Source organism: Crocodylus porosus, unplaced genomic scaffold, assembly GCF_001723895.1.
Source record: "Crocodylus porosus isolate Cpor-Errol unplaced genomic scaffold, CroPor_comp1, whole genome shotgun sequence".
Taxonomy (NCBI): domain Eukaryota; kingdom Metazoa; phylum Chordata; order Crocodylia; family Crocodylidae; genus Crocodylus; species Crocodylus porosus.
This window is the reverse complement of record NW_017728931.1, coordinates 19,434,701-19,458,773: the sequence shown is the minus strand read 5'-3', so window position 1 is coordinate 19,458,773 and position 24,073 is coordinate 19,434,701. Positions and strand designations below refer to the sequence as shown.

Here is a 24,073-nt window from a genome sequence, read left to right as displayed (position 1 = left end):
CCTCCAGAAGCTCCCTAACTAAATCCTCGCTAACCTGTGGCCCAGGTGTGCCTCCCCCGGGCCCAAGGGGGGCCCAGCAGGGAGGTGGCTGTTCTGGTCCCTATTTAGGAAGACAGAGCTCATCACTATGACGATTAGTAGTGATGCATAAGGGGTGCACATACACCCCCAGACAGAGGTGTGCACCCCCTGACAGGCCATGCTCCCCACTTAGGTGACAAGCAGCAGGGGCAGGCAGGAGCACCAGCCGGGAAGTGTGAGTGCCTGGATGAAGTGCCATGGCCACTTCCAGGAGCGGTGTGGCCGCTTCTGGGAGCAGGACAGTTGCTTTCTGGTTGGCTGCGGTGGGGACCCGTTCCCCCGTTAGCAAGACTTACTATGGTGAGGACCCCCTACTGGTCAGTGAGATTGGCTGTGGTGGGTCGCCCCACCCCCCCCAATTGCCCCTGCTCACTTATTGGTTGCTGGGATGGTATTATGTGCTCCCACCCCAACTAAGGTGGCACCAGTTGCCCATGGCAACAATGTAACATTGGCAGGTATGAACCATGATTGCTAATGCTACAGCACAGTAGCAGTGAGCTGCTGCACAGTAGCTTGTTCCTACTGCTTGTTGCTACTGCTCAGTAGCATCAGAAATGACCCGCGCAGCACTGGGACTGCGCAGTAATAGCTATTACTGCGTAGTCATTTAGTACTTGCTTAAGTACATAAAAACTGCGCAGTAACAATTGCACAGTCAGGCACATGTGCATGTGCCCATTTTGAAAGGGGCACAATAAGCACAATAATTGTATGCACTTCTAGTAATCATAATTGATTCTCATAGTATTGTTTTTGTCCGCTGATCTTAAAGAAGATTTTAGAGGTAAAAATTATCTTCACTTTATACACGTGGGGAAGCTAAGGCACAGAGAAGTTTAGCAACTTGTAATACTAGTAACAATGATTGGATTCGGCTGGGGCACATGCTTTGGGTAAACCATGAGAGATGAGCATGAGACAAACCTGGACAAATTACCTATGGCAGGTACACACAGATGAGCCATCTGTGCTAACATGTTGCGAATTAGACAGGCATCTGGGACTCTGCAGAATTGTATCAGCAATGATGGGAGAGAGCTGACACCACAGAGGGTTTTATGGCAAACCTTCTCCTAGTCCTTTGTGGGTTACCTGTGTCAGTGGAGTTTGAGACATTTGGAAATCTCCAAGTTTAACTGTGAACTGCTAAAATCATCCCTAAATTCACACAAAAACCTCTTCACAAGAGGAAGACAGCACCATTTACAAACTAATATCAACAGCCTGGATGCATTCCCACTTCATCTACTTAATGTACCATATGCCAACAATTGCCAGATCTCAGGGATGTATCTGGCTTCTTACTACAGAGTATGCATTGCATTGCTACTCCTCAGCAGCATCAATGAGGAATTACAAATCTTGCTACAGCAGGAATGCACCAAAAGGCAGATATGGGTATTTGTGTGGCATAACACTTAGTGGACCTGTGTTTGCATGGTCGTGGTGACCTGCCTGCAAGTCAAAGCAGTCCAGCAGACAAATAGTTTTTGCTGAACTCTAGTCTGTGGACCACTGTTTTTTTTGCAGTAAACAGGCCTGGGACTGGGGGTGGATGTGGGATGACCAGCAGTGATGGAAAAATTTCAGGAAGAGAAAGGGCATTTTCCTGGAAAGCTGAATAAAACTAGTCCCAGAAAGGTAGAGGGATATGAAGTACGAGAAGGTTGCTCCTGTTCATGGAGAAGCATATGAACAATATGTGCCACCCTGCCCACTGCTGCCACTCTGTTGCAGATTTGTTTGGTATGAGAAAATTCACTGTTGGTGCTGCTGTGCAACAGATTTGTATCACCATAGAAAGGGTATTGTTCTCATATGGCAACAGATGTCCTAAGTTTCATGATACTGATGGCTTTGCAGGCATGCAGTTCCTCAAATGCATTACTATGATAGATAGACGACATGTTCCCATTCTCTACATTCTCTATCTCCACCTCAGAGTTCATGTTCCAGAATCTGCCATGAACTGTGGCTCAGTACTGGCATCTCCTGACCAAATCTGGTCTGGCTCTAATATAGAGTGTGCCCTGGAGCTGTGATTAAAGTCCTTCTCTCACCTGGCTTGGCCTTAGACCAGCAGTCTAAGGCCATCACGCATGTGGGCCCTCACAACTACCTGGGATCCTGAGGTTTCATGATGCATCTATAATTCTTTCTGAAGGCTTGCTGGACCTTTGACTCTCCCCACGAAACCAAAAAGGTTCAGAATGTCTGCTTGGGTCCAGCAGCCTTCAGACGTCTTTCATGGTATTGATAACTTAGAGGAAAGCAGTATAGACAGGTTTCCTGTCTCTCTCTCACACATAGTTTCTGAGCAGAAATGGGCAGAATCTGGCCACAAGGCAGAATTTAAAGTGGGAGGTAGCATCCAGTTACTGTGACCCTAGAGCATTACACATCAGAAAGGTAAAAAGGAATACAGTTGGTGAACCTTTTTGCTAAATCAGGAAGTGGGCAAACCAACGCTAACACTGCCCATTTGAAAATATGATAAAGTTGCCACTGTTGGGTTGAGGTTATACTGTAAGTCTTCTAGGGCTTACCTCATGTTTTTTCAGCTTATTTAAATTGAAGCTGTTTGACTTCCCCTAGGTTAATCACTTCAGGTATCTATGGTCTTAGAAAAACAGGGAAAGGATATAATATAGTCTTGCATTATTAGGCAAAGATCTGCCTTCCGGTAACTAGGGAGTGAGTTGATAGTCTGCAAGTTAATTGCCATTGCTTCACTTTTGTCCTCAAAACCAAATTCTTTGAGTTAGGAGACATGTTTAATCATATCAGGGCCCACTCTGAGCCCATATGTATTTTGGGATTGTTTTATGGCCTGACCCTGTAGCCAGTACTCATTTAACAAAGACTTACTCACTTGAGGAAGACTTTATGTAGAATCCCCTTAAACTGTCACTGGTGAGTATAATGGCTGTAACTTACCACTAATAGTAATATGTAGAGTTTTGGAACAGGCATGCCAGATTTAGGCAGCTGAAAAAAAATAGGATGATTAGCAGCCCAGTGTGAGCTGATGTTGTTTCCCTCTTGACAGACCTTAGTGAAGTGTGAGGTCTTGGCTTTGTCTGCCATCAGTTCTGATCAGAGCAGAAAACCTCTGGAAAAACTGAAGGTCTCTAAGGAACTGCTGCTTATCAAAAAGGTGAAAATGGTGTTTCAAAAAAGCCTAGAGAAATGCATCAACAGAACTAATGGTTGGAATTTACTCCCACTTTACTCGTACCTCTATCTCTCTTGATGCTAATTTTCGTGACTGCTAAACATTACTTTTTTTTCTTTTACCTGAGCATTGATTTTTCCTGTAGCTAGGGTATGAAAATAAACTTTGGAGGATGAGTGCATGGAAATGAATGGTTCTGGGTTAATTATGGTGTAGTAAACCTAATGGTACCATTGTTTTATGTACAGAATAAATCTGTGAGCTTTCAATTTATATTGTCAGAATCCATAAGAAAAGAGACAAGTTTCCGGATTTTCTTTTCTTCGCTGTAAAGTCTAAGCATTCTTGTGATTTTGGTAAATGTAATCTAATGAAACAATATTTTTGTATTAAATAACACATTTAATTTTGAGTCCTGAAGTATACTGATTTATTGGTAAAGGAATCAAATAACCACATTTATAGGTACGTATCTGAATAATGCACAGAATAACATTACTGATCTCATAGTAAAGTTCTTAAGTTTTCTGTATATAGGGCTCATATTCTCATTAAAATTTATGAGCCTACATTTAAAAAAATATATGATTTTGGATTCTTCATTTCTTAAGTGACCATTCTGAGCCCTTGCTACACTTTTCATATATTATTCAATAAATAGCTGAATTGTGCAATAAATTCAGACCCCCCCATACGTGCAAAGTAATTATCACACAATTAAAAATGATTATCCAGCTATAAAAAAGTCACCCAGCTATAATGCTTGACTATGTGGAACAACCCTATAGCTGGTTTCTATCCAATGTTAATTTGAATGTGTAGCAGGACCCTGAGACATCTTAAAGATTTATAGAAATGTCCTACACCGTCTGGAAATGAATACCCTTTAAGTTATTTTAAGTTGGGCAGCAAAAATTCCTAGTTGCTTTTAAAAATTCAGCCCAGAGATCTCTGGAAATGGACATGCCACTTATCTTGGAAGTAATATATGGTCAGTTAATGGCTTATTTCTTAACTTTGGTTTGCAGCATCCATAATGGAGTAATAGCTGTTTTCCAGCGTAAAGGACTACCAGACCATGAGCTTTACAACCTCAATGAAGGAGTCAGGTGAGTGACATGATTGAGGAGACATACTGTTGTTAGCGTACACTCTACTGAAGCCTTCCACAGCAAGGTTTTGTTTCTGCAGTTGTTTGTGCTGCCACCGATAAAGAAGAGAATTTGTTGGCTCTTACTGGATACCTGTAGGTGACGTCACAATATGCAGGTCTGTAAAAGAGTAATAACAAAGTATTGTTTCCTCTCTCTTTGTCAGAAGAATACATTGGAGAAATCATACTAGGAATGGAAAAGATTTATAGTGTCTTTAGCTCAGCCCTTAGCTACTAAGTTATGGACCATTCCCAGTAACAAGTTCCACACAACAGACTGCACCTGGACACTGGAAGGAGATGCAGGGAGATGATTGATTTCATGCAGAAGTCAGGCACAACCTCTCCTTACATCATACATGTGGACTACACAAAGCAGGATTGGTCTCAAGAGTATATTTTCTATTGCATAATGATTAATTCATGATTGAGTAATCAGATAAGAGAAAGATGAAATGTGCTAAAACAGCTAAGTGTAGCCCAGTAATGACTAAGGAAGTAAGGACGTATAACTATCTATAAATGGTTATCTGTGGATAGCTATCTACCATCCAGGAGTAATGGATTAAACCTGAGAGAGAGAGAATTCAGGTCGTACCCTTAGTTGCACTGTACAGTTTTATATCACTCTGCCATTGCACTCCTTCTTGCAGCTACTTACTCTAAGGGAGACTCCAAGATCTCCCCCAGAATAAAGGAATCCTTGGGACATATAGAGCTCCCGTTGCTGCTCCTAGTGCTGCCCACTTCCCAGTCCAGGGGATGTAACTATGGAAAATAGGCCTAGCTTGGCCACCTCAGTTTGCAAAATGACTCTGGGAAGCAACTGGCAGGTGTCAGATCTTAGACCATGCACAAAACAGTATCAAAGAAACACAGGGATAGTTTAAAGTCACCATTGCTCTTGTATTCTTGTGAATTGCACCAAATGCTGCTCAACTTCAGCACAGGTTATGAGAAAGAGACTGAATATCAGCGAAAAGTTCTGACCAGTAAGAGTACTAGACTGGAACAGTTTCAAAAGAAATACAATGGTAGCTTCATTACTTGAGTCCAAACTTGTCCCAACAGCGTTTTTGAGAATGGACTGCATCAAACAATCTTGTCCTGGTAAAGCAGGGGTTGTCAACTGGGGTTTCACATACCCCCAGGGGTACTTGGGAAAGCCCTAGGGGTTAAAGTTAAGGGCAGGGATGGAGCACTACCACCCACCGCCCTGTGCTGCTGCCTCTCAGGAGCAGGGCCAGCGTGTGGGGGAGGTGAGGGCAGCAGTGCCCCTCTGTTGGCCACACAGGCACTGCTCAGCATGGGGAGCTGCACATGACCACTGCTGCGTTCATCCCATGCTACCACCACTCCACATCTGACTGCTCGCGCCCCCCTGCTCTGTGTCCAGCCAGCAGGGGTACACTTATAAAAAAGGTTGAAAACCCCTGTGGTAGAGGATGGACACGCTCAAAGAATTCATGGGTCACTTCTAATTTTAATTTCTCTAATTTCATCTTGTTTACTAATTATCTCCATTGTACCTTGGTAGTAGTCACCAGCTTAATGACACAGCTATGTAAAACTGAGTCTACTGAGCCCAATCCTGCTTTGTTTACTCACGTAAATAATTTACAGAAGCTTAAGCCAGACAGATTTGACCCATCATCTTTGTTGTATTAAAAATAAACAATTTCTCCAGCTGGGAAAAAATAACTGGTTCAAACATGTAGCCCTTCAGTCAGAGCTGTCAGTTAGTGTGATCCATCAGTCATTTTCATTCAGTAATCAGGATAATAGATGTTTAGTTACTGTAACCCCAATTAAGTTCTTCCAGCTTTATACCTATGTCTGAGAATTGCGACGCAAGGCAGAAGCTTCCTGGTCCATTGTGTTCACATCAAGACTTGGTATGTTGAGTAGGGAGGGAAAACTGACTTTATCATAGAGACAAATCCTGTCTGAATCTGTCGCAGTCATATGGATGAGATTTAGGAACTACAGCCAAATTATGCATTTGTTTATTTGTGGGTAAACCCAATGCTAGTCCCCTGTGGCTCAGTGGTTGAATTCTTGCCTACCCCACAGAAGACCTGGGTTTAATTCCCAGATGTTTATACAAATACAGCCATGGAGGCACCAAATGTTTGGACTCAGTCTGGCCTTTGAATTCAATTTCGGTGGCCTAAAAGGAGGATAGAAGGTTGGGCAGTCTCTACTCCAACGCCACCCCACCTCCCTCCAAAAAATAAAAAATTCTTGCCTAGGCATATGCATCAAAGGTCTGGATGACCTCTCATGCATACACCATGATTTGGAGTGTTCAGCGGTTTCCAAATCTAGTACTAATTTTAGTGCAGTTACTTCAGATATAGTCCAATGTATAGAAAGCAGAATTGGGTTTATGGTTTTCTTTTCATTGTAATATTAGCAGACTGACTACCAATAAAGTTTTTATTTTTTGATCTTGCAATATGACTCTATTCTTTTTATCTGTTTAATGATATAGCTGATTTGTGGTTATGTCATTGCATCATTCAGTTTTGTTCTAACCTGGGGAAGGATTAATGCTGATTACTCATATCTGAGCTATTGGGACATAGGGTGAAATCTGGACTAGAAACTAGTGGCATAAACAACACATCAGAAGTGTGAAACTTGTGGTGGGAAAAAAAAGGGTTTTCACTCTGCATAATGTTTCAGGGTTGGAAATTCTAGCTAGGTCATCATCCTTGGGGCTATAAAGTTTCCGAAATTGTTCCTACAGCTGGAAAAGAGCAACAATTAAAATCTAAAATTTAAATTTAAATTAAAAATTAAAATACTCTTCAAGAAGTGTATAGACCTTTCTTTTGTGGGGCTGAATTGTCCAATAAGGTACCAGCTTGTTTTGGGAATGCATCAGACCTTAACTCTGTGGGCATTCCAGGAAACATACTGCTTCAGGTATGCAGAACTTGCCTGGCCATTATACAACCCCTAAAGAAGATGCAGTGACTATGAGAAGAGGAGAAACCTTGACATCCTCCTCTGCTCTGGGGAGGCTAGCAGGATTAGCTTTGTGTGGTATGATGCAAGGAGAGGTTGTGCTTGACTTCTGCATGAAATGAATCATCTCCCTGCATCTCCTTCCAGTGTCCAGGTGCAGTCTGTTGTGTGGAACTTGTTACTGGGAATGGTGCATAGCTTAGTGTTGCCTAGAGAGTTCATTTCCACAAGCATGGATTGTCAGAAAACACAATTCTTTCCTGCTGTAAATATTTTTACTTAAATTGATTGAAAGGCCATAAATCCTTAACAGTTGTCCTCCTTCCCATTGATTGCTAGTTGTGTTAATAAATTTCCTTCATAGATGTCCAAATGCTGTTGTAAAGGGATTGTAGATTCAAGGGCTGTGCAGGAGGAAGATTTTTATCAAAAGGAAGAAGTTATACATAAATCCTGTCACTTAACAGGTTTAGAAATACATACATCTCTCTCCTGTACCGTATACCCTACAAATTAAACTACATTTTATTATTGCACATATCAATAAGCACTTTTTAAATCTTCATGATGATTTAAAATCCAAACCTTCCCCCCGACCCCAGTTTAGTTAAGCACATGAAGGATTAGTTGCGTGCCTGGTTCCTAAATCCATATTCTAAACTTTTAGTGATTTAGCGGCATCTAAAGGTTTGGGCTCATATAATTTTTAAGTGAAACAACTATAAATTTACCCTCCTCCAACTCAGACATGGATTATCTCTTTCTTACAAAGAAAGAAACAGAAGTTTCTTTATTAAGTAGAAATTGAGGTTGGAAAAGTTTAGCTCAAGTGCTTAATTTTTTTCACATTTAGGGGGCAGTAAAAGAAGTTATTTCATAGTCTTACCTAATGCAGGTTTCACTACTGGTCACTGTAATTACATCATGAAAGATCCATGCAGTATCATAGGCCAGTTTTTAATATGAATAATTTAAATTATTTAATATGAATAAAGTTACTTATGTTCTTAGCATGTGTGTGTATGAGAGAAGTAGAAGCTAGAGGATATATGAGTTCTCTTTTAAGATCCCTTTAGTTGGACATCATTTTGAAGCCATTATTTTACACTACCCAAAAATTAAGGAAGAAACAGAAGGAACAGGAAACAGTGAGGAAGCAAGATTTCCAGTATGGAGGATGACCTATATTTATAGCTTCAGGATGCTGCTGGCTGCAAACAAAGTAAATTTCAGTGACATTTCCACATTTACTGCAAGATTCTAAACTCCATAAAAGAAGTTTACTTTTGGAATGTCTCAATCTAGTAGCTAATAAAATAAAAGTCAGATGTAACCATAATCTAGAATTTCACCCAAAGTAGCATTTTAAGAGTTAATGTTCAAATCAAGCAGAGGAGAAGGAATAGAAAGGTGTGAAAGTCAGGAGGTTTTCAATATATTTCATATGACTCTCTATCAGTGTCTTAATTTATAAAGTTATTAAACAGACAGTGTAGATATAAAACCTAAAAGACACAAGCTCAATATGAGTGCAAAATGTCTGTCAACAACACTGGAGCTTGTTTAAAACCCGGGGGTCATATCTGAACAGAAATCTCATTTAGATTTGTCATAAAGTCACCCCAATGCCATTCGCAAAAGTATGTGTATTTGGGTATACTGATTCAATAATGACCGCTCCTCATGCCAAATGGATTTCATGCTAGGAGCTTTTTGAAGGGAAAAAAAAGGCAGAAAGAAAAATCCATTTTACCTCCTATATCTTTGGATCCAGTTTTGTTTTGCATTATTTTTAGTGAGTCTGAGTACTGAGAACATCGCTTACGTGCTAATGTGGCCCAAGGGCCTCAGCATTTTTCTAATAATTAATTAAGCCAGTAATAAAATACCCATATTATTAGGGATTCACAGAGGAGGAAATATTAACAATGCTGTCAGTTTTGACTCTGCCCTGTAAACAGAGAGGCTAATGCATCTGTAATGCTACTTTGTGTGTGATGTGTTTCACTGCCTGCATATTACAAGACAGATACTGCTTATTTTATTTCTTTCTGATTTGAACTAATGCAAAGTACCAGGATTTGGGTTCATCAGAAGATTAGTGCTCTCATGTGAAGAACACCATTTTATAATCAGTGATTAGCCATTAAATCTAACTAAGGTACAGAAGCCACCTATGTATTAGCTATTTACAAACCACCTATTAGAGTCAGCAAGGAAACTGGGACTGGATTTTCAGGGACCAGTACTTTGGAGGGAAAATGAAAATAAAAGGACTGCTTTACAATAGTGTTCTGCAGTGTTATTTTCCTGAGGTTGTGCTGAATCTTATATTTCACATCCATCTTTTACCTTTGGGAAGAATGAGCTTCAGAAATACGGCATATATTTTTATGCATTCAGTAATTATTTTTCCTGGACAGAAGAAAAGGACAAAAAGACTGAAAATGTGACTACATACAACCAAGGGCATGTATTCAAAGCGCACAAGGAACCAAAATATTTGGTTGCTTAATTGAGGTGACTTGTCCAGATGTCAAACAAAAGCACTTCCAAAGTACTTGAAAATAGGGGTGCACCCATGAAGATTTTCTTGGCCGATACGAATGGCTGATTATTAACCAGCCATATCGGCAGATACCAATCCAATAGCGAATTTAGAGCAATGGAGCCATGCGGCTTGGAGAGCAGCATCCAGCTAATAAGTTTGTGGTGGGGGATGGGTGTGGGGCGAGAGAGGGTGTGGGGGAAAAGATCAAGGCCCCCGTAGTGAGGGAAGGAGTAGGGCAGGGGAAGTGTCTGTCCAGCCAGGGCAATGAATGCAACTCCGGGAGTGGGATAGAGCTGCAGGTGGCTTGTTTGGGGAATGCAGGGGCAGTGGGGCACCACAATCTCCAGGGTAGGCATGGGGGGCATGTGCCTCCTTGATTTTTGCATTTGAGGGGGGCTGCCTGTTGCAGGCTCGAGGCCAGAAGTAGTGCCAGCCTTTTTCCAGCAGGGGGCTGGGCCAGGACTGTGCTCAGGGCAGGTGGGGGCATAATGGGCTCAGCTGTGTTGGGCAGAAAGCAGTGACAGCAGCACCAGGCTTGGGAGGCTATGGGCACCCCAAAATTCCCCATATCCACCCCTCCCAGCGCTGCCATTGCTGCCCCCCCGGCACCCCCTCCCCCAAACAAGCCACCCACAGCTCCATCATGCCCTGGGGTTGCATTCACTACCCCAGCTGGGCAGCCCCTGCCCTTGCCCCTGCCCCTGCCGTTGCCCCACTCCGTCCCTCAATGTGGACGCCTCAATCTACTCCCCCCATGCCCCATCCCTCCCACATGCCCCTTCCCCCCCAAAGACTTACCAGCAGGATGCTGCTATCCAAGCTGCCAGGATGCATTCCTGGCCATTTGCATGTTGCATTTATTGGTGACATTATTGGCTAAAAAAAGCCAATTACCAATAATGTTAATTTTCCTGTTGTTTGGTGATGATCCGATATGTGGCTAATATATTGGTGCACCTCTACATTAAAATGGTCCATCTGGGGACTGATTTCCAAATGAGCTCAAGGTCAGGTTCTCTGGTGTTCAACAACCACAGCTGTGGCTAGCTTTTCAAATCAGGTTTCAGGCTTCTAAATTAGTTCCAGATTTGCAAAAGTGCTCACCACCCACCATGCAGCAAGTCAGCATGGTAAAAAGAGCATGCTTAACAAGTCTCTTAGTGTTAAAGAGAGCATGTCTATACCTCTTATTTACCATGCCAGACAGCAGCATGCTGAAGCAACCTGGGTGCCTTGCATGCGTGCTACCTCCTAAATTGGAGGCAGTGGAACCACTTGAGTATGACATTGTGGGTGGGCTTAATAAGGGGCAGCGGTAATTACCTCAGCCACAGGACTGGATGAAGTACTGCAGCTACACAACTCCTGGATTAGAAAGTAGTGCATGTTTTAGCAGGGCAGTTCTTGGTGTAGCAAGTACCAGGAACTGCCGTGCTAGAGAGACATCAGTGATGCCAAAACACGGGTGAATTTCACCCAGAATATATTCCTTCTGCTATTGGAGCTACAGGAATTCAGTTGTTTGTAAGTTTTTTATTTCATGTGGATGTGTATCCCTTGAATTTAATTTAGTTCAGAAGAATCCCCAGGCTAACGGTGAAACTGCTGCATTTTCACTTTGATCTACACAAAAACAACATAAAATGGGTTGGCAATCGATGACCCCATCCAGCCCACGGAGCTATTGGATTGGGGGTTTTGGTAGTGAATACTGCACATGCAGTGCAATTTGTTGGTTATTCATATGCCTTTCTTATTGTCTCTAATACAGGCAATTGTTGAAAACTGAGCTGGGATCCTTTTTTACTGAATATCTACAGGTTTGTGTGCTTTCCTTTCTCATCTTGTTTCCTCCATTTCTATGTACAGTAGGGTAGAGTTGATTTCGCAAATGATCTGTGATACTGATCCAGAGCCTTTGGAAGTCTGTGGAAAGACTCTTCTGGACATCAATGGGCATTGTATTGAACTCCATATGAGACTTTCTGGCCTGATGAGATCTGGGACAAATATTTTCATTAAATAATCATAGCACCCAAAGAATAGGATGCATCTCAGTACCCTGTTTTTCCTTAAACAGCTGTTTTTCTGTAGGCTCCAGATATTTCAACTTAAAATTCTGACTCCTAAAGTTTATTAAATGGGTTTTTCATTATAAATGCACGTTATATTTTAGACTACAGTTTTTATTTCCAGTTCTCTGCTCCCCTCTCTCTCCAGTTAAATATTTTTATGGCTTAATAAGCTAATGTTTGTAAAGCACTTCATTAACCTCCAGTGGAACATTGAAACGGCTAGGAAGGAGTATTATCATGTTCATCTTTATTATCAATTTATTGATAAATAGTCATTTAAACAAAGCAGTACTAGTGCTAAGAGAGGGGAAAACCCAACCATAATGGCTTTAAAGAAGCATGGAATGGAATAAAGGAAAGTCCTCCATATTTTATTTTCAGAATCAGCTGCTAACCAAAGGCATGGTGATCCTGAGGGACAAGATCCGCTTTTATGAAGGTAATTCAGACTTCACTATTATTAGATCTGTGCCATATGCGTTATCCCAAACCTGCTGATATCAATGAGTTTCTTTCCATTGAGTTCATTGGCAAAAGGATCAGGAGATGCCACAGTGGGTTTTTGCATCCTCACTTAGAGTATAAAATTCCCCGTTGGCTTTCACCTGGAAGAACTGATAGTCTAGTATGTCAGCCAAGCAATGGTGACCTCCAGGTTGAATGTGGAAAAAACTCTGGTCATACCCTGTTCGCTCTCCCTTTCAGCATACACAGAGTACTGGCCAAGATGAACCTATTGTCTGATCCAGTAGATAGTTGTGCTTATGTTGCAATTTATAAATCAGGTTTTTCAATGCCATATTGACAAATAAAAGCCACTTAATTTATTCTTTTGTTAATTATACTGAGGTGGAAAATAAAAACCCTTGATATTAGATGATTATCAATTATATTTAAGACCCAAAACTGAGAAACAAAAATTAACATATAAGGTTTCTGAGCTTATTTTCAAATAAAGGAGAAACAAATATCCTGTATAAAGCATCATCATGTTCTTAAGATGGCCTTCAGATTTGATTTAATACCTAATATAGGGCACATCAACTCATCACCCTACATTGAGTTATAGCACATTATGGTGATGTAGTGATCAAGTGGGTCTACACATGATCGGTAGCTATGTCACCATAGCAGCATACTCCCTTGGTATAGTGTGCTACTACGGCAATGTGCCACACTTATGGCACAGTGACTGCCCATACTGTGTCATACTTTTGGGCTTGCAAGTTGCTGTACAATAATGTGTAGATGCACCCATAGTTTATTTCAAATGAACTACCTCTCTTTGTTTCAAGTTAGAAGGCAGGATAGATATGCACCTTTGTAGACTAAATTATATAGAGAGAGCACTCAAAACAAGTTATAAAAATGTGTGTGTTCTAAAACACAGGTGTGAATGAGAACTTTCGGATGAAGCAAGTATGTGTTGGAAAGTGCTAGTTCATCAAAACTAAAATGTTTTGTGAAAATATCTGTTTCAGCAAACTTATATTAAAATCCAGTCAGGCAGTTTTCCAAGAGAAAAAATTCTGGTTTCCTGCCAGCTTATCTGGCTGGCTGCTTGGGAGGCTGAGTTTCCATGGTTGATAGCTCCAAGGCAGACCTTTCATGTAAACTGATCAGTGATGAAGGACCCCAGGCTTCTTGACTCTACTGCAGAGCTAAGATGCTGGAAATTCTGGGAGATCTTGTTCTAGTCATGGCTCATTTCCTGGCTCAGCAGGAGGATGTCTGGAAGCCTGGCATTAGAGCCAAGGCCCAGGAAACCTTGGTAGCCACAGAGCTGTGAGCTTCCAGGCTCAGTTTTGTTTCCAAATAGAACATTTTGCTCATCCCCTCCCTCCCCTCCTCCCGGCTTTTTTTTATTTTCTCTTTTATTGAAAATACTGAAACAAAACAAAGTGTTTCCTATAATTTTTGAGCCATTGGTAATAAAAAGATTGTGGCATTAATGAGAAAATTATGTGTCTGAGTGTTACATACAAGCCCGACCACATCAGTTCAGCAAGTCATGTTTCTTTTAGCTCTTGCAAATGCTGTAGGAAATTTGGAGGCCTTTGTTCAACAATAAAAAAAAATGTTCTTGAGAGGACACAAAAGTCAAATTCCTTTGTGTGCACTGCTAATCACTCACTGATTCTGAGAATTTTCCCACATCCCACAGTGAAAGGCCTGTCTGACAAAATGCAGTTTTACTGAGCAGAGAGGAGCATCTGTGCTGAGTTTGCTGTTGTTGATGCATTGAAATTAACTTTGTATACTGCATAATGCTGAGCCAACTTCTTACAAAAATATAAAGAATGTGCTAAGGTAAAGTCAGTTCTCTCAATAAGAGAACCTTTTTAAGGGTATGAGCAGGACATGGGCTGTCACAACGTCACAACTCAGGGGATCAGGAGCAGACAAGATGAAGAACAGACGAAGTCCAGGCTTAGATTTAGAGTCAGGGGATCAGTAGCAGGTAGCTCAGGGCAAAGGACAAACATTCAAAATGCCTGACCCTGAATTGATTCAATCTTTGCAGGTTAGTCTAACCTGGCTAGGCTAAATCAGTTTTGTAACTGGACAGACATCCCAAAAATGCAAGCACATGCTTGCAGTGGCTCAGTCTAGAAGCTGGGGGGGGGAGGCGCTAGAGCAGCCTTCCAATCCTTCCACAGCATGAAGCTGAGCGGGACATGGCCAGGCTTTGGCGGGGAATTGCCCAGCAGGGAATTGATAACAGTGTTGATCACCCAATTAAGAAAACAATAGAGGAACATTACCAGCTACTTGTTGATTCTGCCTGTTGATTCAGCAGGGACCATTGCCAGCATGTGGTCTGCTAGATAATACACCAGGGTGGGCAATATATGACCCAGGGTGGGCAAAATATGACCCACAGTCCATTCTATCCAGCCTGCAGAACTCCTAAAAAGTTTAGAAAATTAGTATTTATCTGTCCCTAGCTCATATCAAAGATGAAAGGAGCCAGGGGTAGTAGGACCCAGGGGAAGCCACTTCAAGCTCCTGCAACTGGCAGGGCCTTCCCGGCCCCGCTGCCCCCCCCCTCCCCCCCCCAGCTGGAAGGCCTGCCTAGCATACATGGCCAGTTAAGGTGCTAAATTCTCATGAAAATTTTCACTCTGGCACATAAAGTGGATGCATTTTTATTCCATGAATAGGAGTTGTGCCTCAATAATGCTACTGGTATACTGGATTTAGTATGCAAGAATAGTTCAGGTTCTGGTTCTGACCATGGCATGTCATTTATGTTGATGCAAGGCAGTTGAAAACCTTTGTAAATCAAAATGCATTTTGTATTGGACACAATAGCAAGAGAGGTAAGGCAGTGGGGATTCATACCTCTTGTGATACCATACAACCACATAATCTGCTCTGTCTTACTGTATACCTCACAGGGATCCTCATTTGTCACTTGCAGAGTCAGATGATGAACAGAATAGTTGGAATAATATGGTTGCAAACCTTAAGCAAAAAAAAATTTTTGATGATGAGCTCAAGTACCGAGTAATCCAGTTCTTAACTCAGGGGTAGGCAACCCCCAGCATGGTTGTCAGAGCATAGCACACAAAGCAATTTTGCTTGGTCTGCACACCTCAGGGTAGATGTTGGGGAGGGGGCCATAGCTGCACTGCCACAACAAGGATCAGACTCCTCACATCTCCCCTGGCATCCGCCTCTGGCACACCAGTATCTTACAAGTTGAGGTTGCGGGTGTTTTTGGTTATCTGCCCAAACACGTTGCCAACTCCTGTTTTAGCTTATTGTGGGATTTACAGTTTACTGTGAGGCAAAAGGAAAAAGGCCTTTTACTGAGTTTCAGCTGCCTGTGTGTGTGCTTATTCCACGGGATAGAGTAACCACAGAATCTTACCCCGCTTTATTGAGAGCTAAACTACCACGGCTTAGCTTCTGTTCACCACAGGATAAAAACACACATTTGAGCTTTTACTCAAGAAGCTGGCAAACAGTAAAACCTTGCTGTTTTACCAGGGTACACTGTTCATATGTCTGTACCCATAAACTGTAAATATACAACAGCATGAACTGTCTCAATGTTATGCCTGTTATATACAATGTGTGCATAGCAAGGTTGTGATTTGTGATGGGGTGCCTCCTAGTGGAGGTGCTTTTTTGGACTCTGTTCATGTCATCTCTCCTCATGGGGTACGGTAGTACTGGCTTTCCACAGATATAGTTGAGGGACTGAAGCATAGGGAGATTGTGCCCTTGTGTGTCACAGTAGAAGTCTGTAGTGGGATAGAGATTTGAACACAAGTCTCAACTATTGGGCCATACTTATCTCGGATTCCTCACACTTCTGTAGTACCTATGTTTTTAAGTGTTTTGACAGAGATTATGCATGTCTTAATCACAAAATTAAACTAAGCTTTTGGCCCAAACTTGCAAAGCATTTCCAGGCCTGTTAGGCTCTTATATTGTGGGTGGATCTCTCTGACTAAACTTTGCCCTGGGAATCCCTTAAGTCAGTGAGTGTATTAGGCTATGTGATCTGAAAGACCCAAAAGCTGTATGATCTTATATATATGATGGGGAAATTTTTCTCAGCCTTGTAAAGTGTTAAAATGATAAATGATCCCACCCCCCTTGCTCTGCAGTAATTAGGAATTTTACATTGTTTCCTTCATTTCCCTGTTAAATGCAGCTATCTATTCTTCACAACAGAAGAAATGCACTTATGGTTTGGGCTTTCTTACAGGACAGAAACTGCTGGATACCTTAGCTGAAACGTGGGATTTCTTTTTCAGTGATGTCTTGCCCATGCTTCAGGCTATTTTCTATCCCGTGCAGGTAAAAAATAAATTACTTCATTACTTTAGAATCTTGAAAAACTGGAAAAAGTGATTATACTGTTGATCAGTTTACTGGCACAACTGTCAGCCTCTCCTGGTAGGCCAGTGTCATGCAGCTCTTATGCGGTAAAGTCATTTGCATAAGTAGTGCTCACATGAAAATCATGGAAAAAGGAACCAAAAGCTGGAGACATATAGCCTTCTTCTGACAATTGCCTTATTATTTAAAAGCAGTGCAGAGTGGGTGAAAATCATTAACAGAATTCAGTGTCCAAGGGATTTCCAAAGGATTTGGGGATTCAGCAGCAGGGGGCTTCCCCCACGGGGTACGACAGCTGGGTGGCAGGTGCTCTTCAATTAATGTGCATTAAGACAGTCTGATGTACATTTTCCTAGTGCCTCACAATGGAGATACTAGATTTAATGTTCATTAACTAAAGTGTGTTAATGCACATGTAGACGCATCCAGAGAGAAGTAGCCATGGGGATAAGCAGCAGTGGTAGCAGGATCCTAGTTTCGGTTCAACTTGGACTCTGGGTCATTCTGTCCCACTGCTAGAAAACACTGTTGACCGGTGTTTAAAAGACTGAAATGAGTTAACTGATCTGCGTTTTTAGATTTTAGATTTCTGATGTACTTTTGTGAATCCAGCTTTATGTGACTTAAACACAGTGGTACTTGTGTTCTTTACTGCAACTTCTGGCTAGGATTTTCTAAAAAACTCAATGGAATTATGAACCCAACTCTGAATTTCGATGAGAGATGGCCCTCAGAGTTGTCTAGAATTCTAGTTCCTGCTCATAAATTACTTCTGTGCTTTTGAAAATCCCATCTGTTTAAAGTTTACACATATACACTATCTTCACTCTGCAGTGGTAGAAGGGACTACACAAGGAACAATGCAATGGAAAGTCAGTGTTTTTACATTACACTAAGATAAATCAAATCAAGCCAAATCCAGTTTTACCAGGCTCTTCAGAAGGTTTGAGGTTTGGGTTGGGTACAAACATGAGAAATTTCAGTCTAAAGAAAAATTTTAATATCCAGAAAATAGAGATTTACAATAAAATATCTTCACAGCATTATAGTACCATCAGTGGCCTGATTGTATAGGACCAGTTACAGATTAACTCCTGTTCCCTCACTGGAACACATTTTTTATAGGGGTATGCAAAGAGGGCCATATTCGATTCGGATTTGGCCCATATCAGGGACAAGGATTTAAATCAATTCAGAGATTCAGACATAGACACAACTCTGAATGTTTTTTCTACATACCTCAAGGTACCAGGCAACACATCAATGCTGTGATGCTGGGACGGATGGAGCATCCCACAGGAGCACGGGGGGCTCCCTAGCACGATCAGCAGCAGACCTGGAAGTGGAGCAGAAGCACTGCTATGGCTCAAAGACTGGTGCCTCTTGGGTCTGGGGGAGCACCTGGGGTCTCCCCACAGCCAATTGCCAATCTGGGAGGGCATGGGGGGACCCCCTGCACACTCCCTGGCAGACCGGAAAGTGGACCAGAAGTACTGGAGGGTTCCAGTTCAATTTGGGGGATTAAATAGTCTCCTGATTCGATTCGGATTCAGAGATTCTGCCACCGAATTGAGCCGAATCTCTGCCAAATTGAATCAGGGACTGAAACTTCATAGAGCCCTAATGTTTTACTGTCATTAAAATTATATACTAACTACGTTCGGTTTTATAGCCTTAAGACTATGTAGCAAATATTGGTATGTCTATGTTAAACTGGAATACAAATACCATTCCTAAAATACCTTAAGGGGTCTGGAAGAAATAACAGGCTGGATTTTCCACACAGTGGGATTTTTTTCTGTGTGTAAAAGTTTAAATAAATCTTGAACATTAGTTTATTCTCTATGCTGGCTGATGGTTATTGCAGAGGCAGCTGTGAGAACACTTCCAAATGCATCTGCAGCTTTTTACATCCTAAACACACGCCCTTATTCCAGCAAGTGGGACAAATTTGTTCATGCACAGATAAGGACACAGGGTTCATGTATAGTACAGGTACAACCAGGTACCATTATTGTTGTCAGAAGTTATATATCGTGTTCTGTGGGCAGAAGCTACTTGTAGTGAGATTTGGCTTTCACTGGGGAAAAAGTAGTTCTGTGAACACAGAATATGAAACATGAATTCTGCTATTGCCTTGTGTTACGTTTTCCATGAATTTTAGGAAAAGGGGAAGCCACAGTTTGGCTTGGAGTCCTTACACTGGAAAAAGGAGTCCAAAACAGGACACAAGTAGAGGAAAGAAACTGAAATACAACACCACTTTTGTTCCAGGAAACCCCACAGTTTATCCTACTTTGTTTTGAGATTTTACAAATATTTAGAATATCCTTACAGAGAATAAATCCAGACTAGGTCGTCTTTGCCCTTCCCCAAGCCACACACACACTCATATTTAAGTTTTGTATCCCTATGTAGATTATATGCTAAACAATTAAGTCCAAGGCAATGCTTCTCAAATTATGCAAAACCCTGGGGTGAGCCCATACTAAGGTTACGGGATCTGAAGTGAGATTGGACTTGTTTTTACCCTCCCAATATTCCCTTTGAATCTTTGTTGAACTTCTTATTCCTCTTGCTCCTTAATTAAAGAGAAGAATTTCTACTCATGATTTTGGTTGTCTTTTTTAAATAGCTCCTTATCCCTTTTGTGCTGATTGTGTTTTTAAGGGGAAGGAGCCCTCAGTTCGTCAGCTGGCTCTTCTGCACTTTAGGAACATTATAACCCTCAACATTAAATTAGAAGATGCGCTATCACGTTCCAGAGCCAGGGTTCCACCTTCAATTATTCAAATGCTGCTAATTCTCCAGGTATGTGATTTTGATTATGATCTCTATCTGTCATCTTGATGTAGGGCACTGATTTTGGTCCCTATTTAAGACATCTCATCCCTGAACTTCACAAGTCCCAAACACCCACAACTTCAGCTGCAAGAGAGCTCAACATTTCTGCATGTATACTTTTAAAGGGCATGCCCCAAAATTAAGGCTAGCAAAATGAAAGCTTCTTTGAAAAATTGGGCCAAAAACCAGAAGCTTTTTGGTAACAGGTTCATACTGATTTCAGTAAAACACCTTCCATGGATTCTTTTAAGTCAGGAGTGTCAAACCTATCTGTGCCCTCAGGATAAATCTTGACTGCAGGCCTCCTTGTGGGCCAGATCCAGCAAGGAGCCTCCCTAACCAGATCTGGACCCACTGGGCCAGTGGGGCAAGTGGCAGCACTGAGGTTAACACAGCCATATCTCATTCCACCATCACTAATATGGATCTCCAGCAAGTGTCTGGGAATTTGGCAGGGAACTCTGCAGCTGAGTGAAATGGCTTTGTGAGCTGTATGTTTGCAACCCCAGCTGAAAGTTAATGTCTTACAGCAGGGTTAGACAACTTTTTCTGGCTGGGCTGAAGTAACCTGCCCGTGGTCAGAGGCAAGCAGGTGAGAACAAGGATGCGGCCACTTGCCTCTGCAGCTGCATGTTGGGAGTGCCCACAGTTGATGCTTGTCTCTGCAGTGGCACTCAGCCAAAGCCTGCCCTCACTCCCCACCAAATGCTGCCAGAGCCTTACATCTGCAAACCAGATCCAAAGTCCTGTGGGCTAGCTGTAACCCATGGGCCATGGGTTGCCAACCTGTGTCTTTCAGTATCTGTATCTGTACATTCAAATCTTAAATAGGTAACAATTGAATGCATGATATGCCCTTTCATTATGATACCTAGTACATACTTGGTTGCATGGATAGATTCTATCAGAACTGCTTAGGATTCACTAGGTACATCTACACATGCAATTAATTCAAACTAATAAACTCTGGAGCAGTTTGAGCTGGAGTAAACTACTCCTGGGAGAAATGTCTATATGTGCGTCTGGGACAGCAGCAATTTTAGCTGGGGAGGAGCAGTTTATACTAGGGCCACTTCTGCCTTGTTCAGCCTTGGGCTGTGGGTGGCAGTATCAGGCGACAAAGGGGCTGGCTGGGGCAGGAGGGTATTGAAAGTGCAGTGGTATGTAGCTAGGCAGCAGGCAGGAGTCTGGCGTCTTCTGGCTGGGCTTATCAGGCACAATTTAGGCCCACTGTAAGTGTCTACACATGCATTTAATCACAGTTAATTACTCCAACGTATTAATCTTACAGCAGTGGTAATTGGTTTACTGTGGCCTAATACCATTACACATGCAGACAGTGACACTTTACTCTGCAGAGTAGCTAACTATCTGTGGTAAAGCACACGTGTAGTTATGGCCCTAGAGAACAATGAATCTGTTTGCTGGAAGTAACGTTTATAAATGCTTTGTTAAAGAAAAATATCACAATGGTTGTTTACAGAGCAGGGGGAAAGAGTGACAGTCTTCTGAGAAACTGGGACAGATGAGTGGTCCTTGTTAGTGCATTTCCATATAGAAATTAATTTAGAATAAATAAAAGGAAATCCTTTTTCACATACCTTAAAATTATGCCATCCATTTCACGTGTGGTCATTGAGTCTCATATTTCAGGGCTGGATAACTGTCAATGATAACAAATATAGTTACACAGACTGAGATCAAGGTAACCAAGTTTCATGTTTTGAATAGTAAAATGGTTACTGCTAGGCAACGAAGAGGTATTTTGTCCCCAGTGCAACATGACACAGCTGTGTTATCAGTTTTATCACCTTTTCCTTTAGGAATCAGGCATTAGCCCCTGCCAGGGTACAGCTCCCAGCAAAGTCAATGCAAAGACTTCTGTTGACTTTTGAAACAAAGAGCTGGATAACATCCTACAATAAAAAGTTCATAGGAGGCAATAGTATCATCTGCCAGGAACAAGGAAACAGCCTTTGCATACTTTCCTCCTCCACCAGCATCAGTGTTGACAAGATATTGTGTATTTATTTCTATTTTACTGTAAAAGCTCCATGCTCATTACAGCTCTGTTGACTGGCATTACTAATTACATGGGGTTGAATTTTTTACCCTAAATATTTGTTACATCAGTGAAAGTCACGTGGCAGAAATTTATAATGACCAGTTTTGGGGGATTTTTTTTCTTTTTTGCCAGTGGCTTATTGTATAATATCTAGTTGATAATGAACCAAAGCGATAAAGTGTCAAAGAGGATTGAGGGATGAATCATTGTATCTGTTTACACATATAAACATTTCTGGTTAATTAAACAAACTGCAGAGGAAAGAGTCTTTCCCAAGACAAACATCAAAGTAAACAGAATCTGATTTGTGGATAATTTAGGAGGTGCCATGGAATCTAGTTCTGTAAGATTAAATCCCGTTGTGGGAAGGGTGGGGCAGAGATAAGGACCAGCTGTCTGGTAGTCATGCTAGATTGCAAAGCACCTGGAGAAGTTTTGTGCTTAGACTTTCCAAACTGATGGAAGGGGAATGCATCAGGGCAGCTTCTCCAGTCACATAAGCACACATTCAGCAGTCTTTGACCTAGCCTAGAGCATCCTGATAGGGATCTATTCAGAGACAAAGAGGTATGTAAAGCAGAAGAAATCAGGGTTTCACAGAAATATATTAATCACATTACCTTATATTCAGCAAGCATATCTGAGTTACATATCCTTAGGAAAACAATGAAGCCTTTCCATACCATCTCCCCTATGCCCAACACTTGTTCTGAGCTATAGGTCAATACTTGTCTAATGCAGATAGGCTTATCTGCCTGCTGTATTCCTACTGCTGTTGGGCAGTAATAAGCCAGCAAAAGAGGAAGAATCCAAAGTATATTTTTTCCCTAAAATAAAAATTCTGTCCATTTTGTTGGGAGAGCAGCTGATTTCATAGATTTCATAGACATTAGCACTGGAAGATCATCGAGTCCAGCCCCCTGCCTCAGGGGCAGGAAGTCAGCAGGGGGCATAGGATCCCAGCAACATAAACATCCAAATTTATCCTGAAGGTGTTCCAAGTAGGTGCTTGAACCACCTCCGGTGGCAGTCTCTTCCAGACCTTGGGGGCCCAGATTGTAAAGAAGTTCTTCCTTATGTCCAGCCTGAAATGGTCCTGAAGGAGTTTGTGACTGTTTGACCTTGTCATCCCCTGGGGTGCTCTGGTGAACACACGTTCCTCCAGACCTTAGTAAGCACCTCTGATAAACTTACAGGTGACCACCAGATCACCCCTGAGCCTGCTAAAGACCCCCATAGCTCTCAGCCTCTCATCATAAGGTCTGTTTTCCTGACCTCTGATTATGCGTGCGACTCTCCTCTGGACCCTCTCAAGCTTCTCCACATCCTTTTTGAATTGCGGAGCCCACAACTGGACACAGTATTCCAGCTGCGGCCTCACCAAGGCCAAGTACGAGGGGAGAATGACTTCATGGGAATTGCTTGAGAAGCATCTATGGATCTAAGCCAGCGTTTTGCTCCATTTACTAGCCGCAGCATCACATTGATGGCTCATGTTCATCTTGTGGTCAATCATGACCCCCAAATCTCCATTCATCCACAGTGCCAGCCAGCATAGCACTGCCGAGTCTATAAGCATGCTGTGGGTTTTTTGTCTCATGGTGGAAAACCTTGCATTTTTTGGTGTTGAGCACCGTCAGGTTCTCATCTGCCCATTTGCTGAGCCTATCAAGGTCAGCCTGGATCACCGTCCTGTCCTCAGGTGTGGACACTTTACCCCAAAGTTTGGTGTCATCGGTGAACTTAGCCAGTCTGCTTCTGACTCCAATGTCCACATCATTAATGAAGAGGCTGAATACTGTTGGCCCAAGAACAGAGCCTTGAGGGATCCTACTGGCACAGGGCACCACAACAATTGACTTCCGTCAACCACCACCCTCTTGGTCCGACCACGGAGCCAATTTCCCAGCCAGTGGATTGTGGTGAAGCTGAGGCCACAGTTGGCCAGTTTTGCCAAGAGGTGATCATGGGATACCAGATTGAAGGCTTTTTTAAAGTCAAGATATACAGCATCAATCTCTTCTCCCTTGTCCAGGTGATAGGTCACTTGGTCATAAAAGGAAATAAAATCAGTCAAGCAAGACCTACCCACAACAAACCCATGCTGGCTATCCCTCAGGATGCTGCCATCAGCCAGTCTGTTAAGAATAGCCTCTTTAATAATCTTTTCATAGATTTCATAGATTTTCATAGACATTAGGGCTGGAAGGGACCTCAGAAGATCATTAAGTCCAGTCCCCTGCCCAAAGGGCAGGAAGTCAGCTGGGGTCATAGGATCCCAGCAAGATAAGCATCC

General features: G+C 42.1%; 1 protein-coding gene across 5 annotated transcripts in view; it reads left to right on the top strand.

The window, feature by feature from the left end:
- The window catches only part of PRR5 (proline rich 5), a 147,465-nt gene that overhangs the window by 75,836 nt on the left and 47,556 nt on the right, over nt 1–24,073 (top strand). For 4 of the 5 annotated variants that reach the window (XM_019544312.1, XM_019544313.1, XM_019544308.1 and 1 more), the window contains 5 exons: nt 4,288–4,368; nt 11,708–11,756; nt 12,393–12,450; nt 16,735–16,826; nt 19,539–19,679. In XM_019544312.1, the coding sequence (XP_019399857.1) occupies nt 4,288–4,368; nt 11,708–11,756; nt 12,393–12,450; nt 16,735–16,826; nt 19,539–19,679 (421 nt within the window). The remainder of the gene's footprint in view (nt 1–4,287; nt 4,369–11,707; nt 11,757–12,392; nt 12,451–16,734; nt 16,827–19,538; nt 19,680–24,073) is intronic. The other variant, XM_019544310.1, reaches the window with a different exon arrangement.